Source organism: Argentina silus (genome assembly GCF_951799395.1).
Source record: "Argentina silus genome assembly, chromosome: 3".
Classification (NCBI taxonomy): Eukaryota; Metazoa; Chordata; class Actinopteri; order Argentiniformes; family Argentinidae; genus Argentina; species Argentina silus.
The window spans coordinates 6,072,962-6,082,961 of NC_139657.1; the positions used below are offsets into that span (position 1 = coordinate 6,072,962).

At 46.5% G+C, this 10,000-nt stretch overlaps 1 protein-coding gene across 1 annotated transcript in view; it reads right to left on the minus strand.

The window, feature by feature from the left end:
- The window catches only part of dscaml1 (Down syndrome cell adhesion molecule like 1), a gene marked incomplete at its 3' end in the record, with an annotated part of 82,996 nt that overhangs the window by 874 nt on the left and 72,122 nt on the right, over nucleotides 1-10,000 (minus strand). The window contains exons 25-33 of the mRNA XM_083665699.1: nucleotides 8,809-8,907; nucleotides 3,951-4,139; nucleotides 3,405-3,695; nucleotides 3,115-3,270; nucleotides 2,637-2,667; nucleotides 2,169-2,290; nucleotides 1,801-1,953; nucleotides 1,023-1,217; nucleotides 315-632 (exon numbers count right to left, since the gene is read on the minus strand). Coding sequence (XP_083521825.1) covers nucleotides 315-632; nucleotides 1,023-1,217; nucleotides 1,801-1,953; nucleotides 2,169-2,290; nucleotides 2,637-2,667; nucleotides 3,115-3,270; nucleotides 3,405-3,695; nucleotides 3,951-4,139; nucleotides 8,809-8,907 — 1,554 coding nt within the window. The remainder of the gene's footprint in view (nucleotides 1-314; nucleotides 633-1,022; nucleotides 1,218-1,800; nucleotides 1,954-2,168; nucleotides 2,291-2,636; nucleotides 2,668-3,114; nucleotides 3,271-3,404; nucleotides 3,696-3,950; nucleotides 4,140-8,808; nucleotides 8,908-10,000) is intronic.

The following is a 10,000-nucleotide window of genomic DNA, read 5'->3' on the forward strand; positions in this document are numbered from 1 at the left end:
TATGTCCCCCTCTACTGTTTCTATCTCTATGACGACATCTGGCTCCACTCACCCCATTTGAGGTGATTTTGGCTACAGATGATGAATTTTTGTTTTGTTTTTAGGTTTCCCTGTCACTCCCATTGTTTTTTTTGTTAGCTGTGGCTAAAGTTAGCTGACATTAGTAGTGGCTATTTCAACAACTCTGAACCATGGATTACAGTTTCTCCTGGCCCATAGGCTATTGTCAAGGTAAGGAACCACCTAACTATGTGTTGTAAAATTGTGAACTATCCCTTTAAAATAAAACAAGACAAACATCTGGACCGACTCACTCTTGGCACGGTGTGGTATGGGCACCGCCACATTGGTGCGGCCGCGTGTGTCGTAGTCTTGGGGCTTGGGAGGCGAGGCGGTGAAGCGGCAGATGCCCGGCTCCGAGGGTGTGCTCATGGAGGTCATGCTGTCGGCGTTGTCGTTGGTGCCCGACGTGGTCATCTGGTCCGAGGAGGAGTCGGAGATGAAGCATTCTGTGATCTCGAACTTGGCGTGCTGCAGGTGCTCCTCCAGCTTGGCGTGCTCGTAGGCCCGCGCCAGCTCCTCGTAGGTGGACGAGGCGCTCTCCGTTGACACCATGCTGTTACGCCCCTTGTCTGTAGGAGGATGAGAGGAGGGTGAAACAGCACTGTGACTGCTTGTGACACTTATTCCAATAGAAAGTCTTACTTTGTGATGATTGTGTATAGTTGTTTCACTGACTTTCGATTGAATGTACTTACTGTAAGTCGCTCTCGCTCTGTGTGCGCGCATGTGTGTGTGTGCGCGTACGTACAAGTGTGTGTGTGTGTGTGTGTGTGTGTGTGTGTGTGTGTTATTCTGGCTAGGCTCCTCGGTCCTCCCAGCTGTGTGTATCTAGTGTATGTGTGTGTGTGTGTGTGTGTGTGTGTGTGTGTGTGTGTGTGTGTGTGTGTGTGTGTGTGTGTGTGTGTGTGTGTGTGTGTGTGTGTGTATACACAGTAAATACTGCTGGCCGGCCCTCTCACCCGTGTCCTGTGAGAGGCTGGCACTGTAGCTGTCGCTCTCGGTGACGGTGATGCCATGCTGGGAGCCCACCGTGCGCCAGTCGGAGGTGAGGGTACGGGCCGGCGTGGACGACTGGCACTTGGTCAGGGTCCACTGGCTGGAGTAGCGATTGCGCGTGCTGTGGGCAGACTTCACACTCTTCCTTGACACTGGGTCTAGAGGAGGGGGAAAAAGGAAGGGAGAGGCATTATTGCTATCCTAATATCCTAGTATTATTGACTATTTTTTTTTACAATAGTTATCAACAAACGCTAGAGTGGTTGTAGTCTATTGGCATGTTCCGGAACATTCTCTTTTCAGGGAGTAGAGAATGGTATCGGGAGTCAACCTGGTTTCTTTTTGGCACATGTGTCTCATCATAGCTGACACAAGATGTTGTATTGTTGTATCATAGCTGACACAAGATGTTGTATTGTTGTATCATAGCTGACACAAGATGTTGTATTGTTGTATCATAGCTGACACAAGATGTTGTATTGTTGTATCATAGCTGACACAAGATGCTGTATTGGGGCAGTTCAACTAGCCTTTAGAAGGACGAGCCTGGCAGCAAAGTGCAACGTGAAATCAAGAAATACAGTCAGAAAACCATGGCTGTGGTCTGATTCTCCACCTTTCTCCCAAATGTGTGCACTTGTCCAAGTACAAACTTCCGCATTAATGCATGGGGGGCTGAAGGGTAGAGAATCAGAGCCACAACCCATTTTGGAGAGAGAGAGAGAAGGGGGGTGCACTTACTGGTTCCTGGTCTGATATCTGACATGTCAATCAAGGGGCCTGTGTTCTGGATGAGGGCGGGGTGGTGCACCGACACGCCCGTGCAGAAGCTCTGTGGATTCCCTGATTGGTTGAACTCTGTGTCAGTCACTGGGATGGTGGCTTTGTCTTCGCCTGTAAGAGGGGTTTCAGATAAACGCATAAACAGAAAAGCACACACGGACTTGGAAACACCTACATACGTAAAGACACAGCACACATACTCTACACACACACATACGGTATACAAATGTCACAAAAATCCTATGAAACAACAACATGTACCATGCATCAACACACACACACACACACACGCACGCACGCACACACGCATGGACAGACACACTGACCGATCTGTTTGATGCCCTCCTTGTCTTCGATAAGCAGCTGGACTCTGGGAATGTCGATGTGGAGCCGAGGGCCTTGAGGAGGGCCCTTCACCGGGGTGTCAAAGCTCCGATTGTTCTTACTGCTCCAGGGACACAAGTCAAACACACACACACACACACACACACACACACACACACACACACACACACACACACACATAAATCCACTGTTTTCATAGTATGATGATGAAAGACTGTTAATATACAGTAGAAGGGGTGTAACATGATGGTACCAATGAGGGCAGTGTGTGTGTGTGTGTGTGTGTGTGTGTGTGTGTGTGTGTGTGTGTGCGTGTGCGCGCGCGTGGGTGTGTATGTGTGTGTGTGTGAGTGAGTAAGAGCAGTGTTGAGGGCAGTGTTGTGTCATTCATGTGTCCATTGTTTTATGAATTATGAGAGAGAGGAAATAACCCATATAAGCAACCTTACCTGATCAGCATCTCAGCCAGGCTTTTGGCATCTAGACAACATAGAACAGAGGAATGGGTCTACTGTACACTGCAGTGTACACCATGGAGTAACGTTCCAGATAGTAACACATGGCATTACTGACCCTAGAGGTCTCAACTTTTGTTTTATTTCATGTACTTATGGAAGTGCTTTGTAAAATGTAGCACCTGAAGTACCTTTATGGACGACATTGTTGTATGTTGTACTATATTTTGGAATGCATCTTATCTAATGTGTCTATGGGGGGGATGGGTCATTTTTGACGAAACACGTAAAAAATATCATCCATCCATCCATCCATCCATCCATCCATCCCCCCCCCTCATCTCCTCCCTCTCTCTCCTCTCCTCACTCCTTCAGTCTCTTCTCTGCCCGTCTCCTCAATATCTCACCCCTAATACCCCTCTCCTCCCGCTCTCACCCCCTTCTCCTCTCGTCCTCTCTTCCCCTAACTCACCCCTCAGCCTCTTCAGTCTCTTCTCTTTGCGTTTCTTGCGGATGATGAAGAGGAGGGCCAAGCCCAGGGTGACCAGGATGACGGGACAGCCAATGGAGAAGAGCTTCTTCACGTCGTCCCCACCCTTCACTGTGGACTTAATGGGCGGGATCGTACCTATGCAGGTAGGAGATGAAGGGGGGCGGGGGGACAAGTAGGAACGAGGGAGAGGAGGGAGAGATTAATAAAACAGATTCTGCCAATTCAAAAAAAACAACAGATTCGAACTCCAAACCGAAAGTCCCACTCACTCCCGTCGTAGTCAAGCGTGGCGAACTGGGAACTCTGGTTGCCACAGCCGGCGCTGTTGCAGGCCTTCATTTTCAGCTCGTACCAGGTGGCCTCCCGCAGCTCGGCCAGGAACACGTCGGAGGCGGTGACGTTGGTGCGCACGCTCTGCCACACCCAGTTGCCCTTGGGCCGGAACTCCAGGAGGACGGCACTGATGGGGCAGCCGCCGCTCGCCCAGCCCTGCAGGTTGAGACGGGCATGGCTGGAGTTGAGGTGGGTGAACACCGGCTGGTCCTTGTTGAACTGGGGCTCTGGAAGGACAGGAACGGGGGGGGGTTGGGGGTTGGGGGCAGGGGGGGGGGGCAGGGGGGGTGGCGGGGGGCTGGGGTCAGTACAATGTGTGTGTGGGTCGGGTGGGGTGGGGTGAAGTGGGGGGTGTTTGTGTGAGTGTGTATCTGTGTGTGTCTGTGTGTGTGTGTGTGAGTGTGTATCTGTGTGTGTGTGTGTGTGTGTGTGTGTGTGAGAGAGAGAGAAAGAGAGAGTGAGAGAGAGTGTGTGTATGTCACCTCGTCCATGGGTCTTGGCCTCGATGATCTCGCTGATACGCCCGGCTCCCACGCTGTTCTTGGCGGCCAATTTAACTTTGTACCAGGTGCCACAGCGCAGCTGGTCCAGCTTGAAGGAGCGCTCACTGGAGCTGATGAACACATCCCTCCACTCCTCTGTGTTGTCCACTGAATACTGCAGGACGAAACCTGGACACACACACACACACACACACACACACACACACACACACACACACACACACACACACACACACACATCGGATGAAGGAGATGAGACCACCCTGACAATCAAATGGACCAAAGACAGGTAAGACCACAGCCACCAAACACATGAACCCCGGCACGCGCACACACACACACACACACACACACACACACACACACACACACACACACACACACACACACACACACACGCACACACACACACAGACTCCCTCTCTGACACACGTCCACTTAAAAGCATTGGACTGGTGAAATCCAAAGTGGGAATCAACGTGTGCAGCATTTTGGGAAAGGAGTAGGATTCAGAACATAGCCCCTGTACTTCACTGGCTCTGTTTTTTCTCAGACTGCACGCTCTGTGATGTACAGAATGATGAGGTAAAGGTACAACTATTTCATAAAATAGAAATAAACATGTATTCAGATATATAATTATTGTAAAACTATGTTACTTATACACCAGTAGCTTGTTTCCCAAAAGCCCTGTGGTGTTACGAACATTGTTAAAGCCTTGTTAGTCCCGCATTGCAGCTATCGACTGTTTCCTGAACACTTTTCTCCTCTGACATTATTTTGGCAACTCGAAATGTGTTATTAACTTTTATAATAGGACAGCATTATTTGCCAATGTGATGGTGGTTATGGCTAAATACTTTGCTAACAAATGTATGTATACTGACACATTTTTTTAGACCTACTTTGAATTAGACAATAGGCCTATCAATATTTAGCCTATCTCATGAATACAATTTATTCAACAATTAACTTTACATATGTTTATACATATTTATTTATACATGCCATGTGAAAAGACAGGAATGGTTTAATTTAAAAATCATTGATTATTCATGCATTGGCTGCTCTTTCCTCCTTTGATAATCGATAATTAATGTACTGAGTACGTCTCCTTGCAATCAACGAGACAGTAACGATTGATCTTAGTCGGGATTAGTTTGGGAAACACACTTTGTAGTGGCTTCTTTACCACACTAATAGCCACTGCCCAAGCTGGAGCGAGGGTTGTTTTGACACACACAATCCACTTTCTGTATTCCCTCAAAAGCAATAAGCAAAAATACTTGCGGAGATCCAGGGATAGAGTTGCAAGTGACTCATCTTCAAGTAAGTGAATCATCTATCCATCAGTCATCATAAAAAAAATAATTTATGCTAGGACCAGGGGCTATTGGCAGTCACAATGCTAGAAGAAAGGTAGATTTTGTTTTAATAAAGCATAGAGATAACAGTAAATCAAAAGACTTTACCGTTCCCACGTCTAGCAAGGGCTGCCCAGCTGACCCAAACCTCCTCCATATATCCAAATCACCGGCAATCACCACAATGCATGCCATGGATATTCATCACAGGCAAGTAAAGAACATAGTGTACAAGTGTACAAGTAGTGTACAACATAGTGTACAAGTGTACAACATACATAAATGACTAACAGGCTCTAACACTTTGAATTGAATCATTCTCATGAACCAACCAATCATTAAATCCCATCTCATTCTCGTTATTGGGAAACGGGACACAGTGCATTCACCACCCCAGCTGAATTCTATCCTCATGCAGTCCATCCGAACCACCACCGAGGGGCGATGGTGCACTACACATCTCCTCTAACACAGGACCAGATGGAGGGCCGTAGCTCTGATTGCTCAACACCAGTGGAGGCTGGTGTTGGCAGGCATTGGACGGGCACATTATAATGCATGGAATGAAATGAGGAATGGTATCAGACACGTGTTCTACCTCCACCAGCCTCCACTGCTCTACGCCGCCATTTGTTTTCCCAGAACCCCACAGCTGGGTTTGAGAGGGCACTGACAAGGCATATATGCAAATGAGAAGCGCCAATATGGCGTCTGCTGTCATCATCAGCTGTCTTGGCTTTTGGTCTCTCTCTCTTTCTATTAATACTAGCTCTCTTCTTCTCTCGTTCTCTCATTCCCTCACCCCCCCCCTCTCTCCCTCTCTCTTTCTTTGTATCTGCTTTTTATCTCTCTTGCCATTTCTTTTTCTCTCGGGCTGCATCCTAGTAGTCTACGGTGGCGTACTGTCCTGGTCTCGTCCTGCACTGATATGAGAGGGAACTAAACAGGTGGAAATGAAGGCCTACTAGGCATCCATCATATTGCTCCGACCTTCCCCATCTTTCCAGATCAGAGGATAAGAATATGAGGAGGCAAGGAGAGTAAGCCTCTTCACTATTGGGATTCACCCCAACCCCCCCCCCCCCCCTTTTTTCTCTCTACCTTTCTCTTTGAATCTACTTGTCTCTTTGGCCGCCTTTTCACTTCTCTGTCTCTGTCTCTGTCTCTCTCTGTCTCTCTCTGTCTCTCTCTGTCTCTGTCTCTCTCTCTCTCTCTCTGTCTCTCTCTCTCGCTGTCTCTGTCTCTCTCTGTCTCTCTCTCTCTCTCTCTCTCTCTCTCTCTCTCTCTGTCTCTGTCTCTCTCGCCCTCCGTCCTTCCCTCTGGCAGATGGTACAATAAAGAACACCACATCAGAGGGATTGACCGGAGGCGATCCGACAAGGTTTGTTTAGGGGTGTTTTTACTTACTACTTCAAGGTGTCGTTTACTATTTTAACACTTACATTCGTTCTTAGATGCACGTGTCTCTCATGTTATTGATCGATCACAATGTGTTTTTCAAGTGCATAACAAACACTCAAGCCAAACAGGTTGGTCGAAGCTCGGGCACTTACACGTGTTCAACGTGTACAACCAACTCTTCAGGGATCCCAAGATAACAACCTGGTTGTGAACAACCCTGCCATGCTGACACTGCAGCCTAATTCCCAACTACACACCGCTACATTATTTATTTCTCTTTTCTATCTCTTTCTCTATAGCTAGCAGAATATTTTGTCATCAAATAGACAGTGGCTTATAACAGTGGCTTTAGGGCAGGTGTATACACCATGTATCCATTTAATAAAGCCAGGACCAAACCCAAATCTGGACAGAGTATTAGTTAGAAAGATCCACTCAAAAGCCTTCTGTGCGTCAAGGGAGAGGGTCCCAATGGGAGTAGTCTCTATCTGGTTTGCCCACATTAAATGGAGCAGATGCCTCATATTATCAGCCGACGTTCTATGCTTGACAAATCCAACTTGATCTTAATTAACAATATCCAGCAGTACCTTTTCCAACCTAGTAGCCAATACCTTTGTTAACAATTTACAATCTATGTCAATCAAACTTGCAGGTCGGTAATTGGCCGTGTCCGTCGTTTCGTTGTCCTTTTTGAGGAAAAGAGATATGAGAGCTTGAATTAATGTGTCTGGCAAGGATTCTGTTCTAAGTGCTTCAGCATACACCTCTGTCAGCATAGGCACCAGCACCTCAATATCCTTCTACCCTACCCATCCGGTCCGGGTGACACCTCAATATTCTTCTACCCTCCCCATCCGGTCCGGGTGACTTCCCTGAGGCTATCGCTGACTTACGTCAGACTCTAGTATTGGTGCATCTAAGGTCTCCACCTGTTCAGGGGATAACATGGGGATTTGCATTCGAGAAAAGAAGGCATCACACTCCTCCTGAACCGGGCTGTTATCAGACTGGTAAAAATCCTTATAGAAACGTTAGAAAATATGATTTATGTCCTTAGTTTGGTAGCGAGTTGACCTTTCTCATACTTAAGGGCTGATATATTATAACTTAAGTATTTTTGTTTCAGCTGCCATGCGAGACGTGGTCCTTAAAAAGAGCATACTCAACCCTCTTATTATAAATCTCATTCAGCTGTAGTTTCAAATCAAACAATTTTTGAAATAATTCCCTAGAATGATTTTGGTCTAGGTCTTTCTCCCTACTCTTTAGACTTTCTCTGATTGTTTCAGAAGTGACAGCTATAGCTAGAATTGATAGCTGTAATTCTCTCTCTAATGTGGGATGGTGGCTGGGCAAAAAAACTAAAAAAGAAGTTGGCGTTATTGTTTTTTTTATGGACTGAGAACAGCTGAGGGCTGGGATTAAATACAATTTCAAGATCTATATAAATCTGTATAAAATATCATAGCATGTTCACCAATAATAATACCAAATATACCACATATGACTGAAATGACCATGTGCAAAAATGTACTGGTTAAAAAGACAAGTACCTTGTATCTACAACATATATGTAAAAGCTGTAAAAAAACAAATACAACAAAGTTCTTATGTCCTCCAAAGAAGGAGGTTGGTGGCTGGGCAAAAAAAAACAAAAAAAGAAACTTTGATGCGTTGGTCTCCCAGACCTTCCGAGCATTTGGGCGGATGTGTCTGGTAACGAGGTTAGGAGAAATGTGACAAAGCAATTGACTGTCTCTCATTCATATGGTGCAGGAAGTCAAGCTCCTCTTCTTGCTGTCTGGTACACTGGCATCGCTCACTGGGCAGGCTCACATGACACAAGGGGTGTCAGGATCTTGCCAGTCATTGACTGGCATTAGCATGGTAATACTGTCAGAGACGGACCGACAGATGGCATTACAGACACACAAGCACACTGATGTACAGACAGACAGACAGACAGACAGACAGACAGACAGACAGACAGACAGATGGGCACATTAACAAACTGAAATGAAAAGAGAACGCACACACACACACACACACACACACACACACACACACACCTCTGATGGAGCTTCCTCCGTTGTCTCCGGGGATCCAGGCCAGCGTGATGGAGGAGGTGGAGGTGGTGGAGACGGTCAGACGAGGCTGGTCAGGAGGAACTGGAGGAGGATGAGGAGGAGGAGGAGGAGGAAGAGGTGGGAGGTTAAACTCTTGATACTACAGACCGACCAGCAAACACTGACTCAACCCTACTGTATGACCCAGGCACTCACAATACCCTCAAGCTCAGAGAAGAGTAAACTCAATCAAAGCTCCATACGTTCCAATATACAGTGCATTCAGAAAGTATTCAGACCCCATTCAGTCTCTGAATGTCCTTGAGTAGCCCAGCCAGAGCCCGGACTTGAACCCGATCGAACATCTCTGGAGAGACCTAAAAATATCTATGCACTAATGCTCCCCATCCAACCTGACAGAGCTTGAGAGGATCTGCAGAGAAGAATGGGAAAAACTCCCCAAATACAGGTATGCGTCATACCCAAGAAGACTTGAGGCTATATATTTGCTGCCAAAGGTGCTTCAACAAAGTACAAAGTAAAGGGTCTGAATACTTATGTAAATGTGATATTTACATTTTTTATTTTTAATAAATTAGCAACAATTTCTAAAAACCTGTTTTCACTTTGTCATTATTGGCTATTGTGTGTAGATTGATGAGGAAAAAAACATATTTAATCCATTTTAGAATAAGGCTGTAACATAATGCGGAAAAAGTGAAGGGGTCTGAATACTTCCTGAATGCACTGTATCAACAGTCACTGTGGACGCATTTTGGCGTCAAGCCTTTGTCAACGAGTTTTATGCTTTAAACTTTTCACACTGACAACATTGAACATCGAAAAAAATCAAACTCAGTAATACCAGAGGGTATAATAATTGTGTCAATCAATCAACATGATTTCATTATTCAAAGACAATGAAGGGCAAAATGCTTGAGGCACTGGAGGTGGAAAAAAACAGAGGGGGGGGGGGGGGGGGGGGGGAGGGGAAAGGGGAGGGGGAGAGAGAAAGGGGGTTGGGTGAAGAGAGATGAGGAGAGTAGGGGGTGAAGAGAGATGAGAGGAAAGGAAGGGTGGGGGATCATGTCCGCAACACCGGTACGCTCTGTCAGACATGAATGGTTATTTGGCTATTTCCCAGCGAAGCCATCGACCAGTGTGTGTGTGTGTGTGTGTGTGTGTGTGTGTGTGT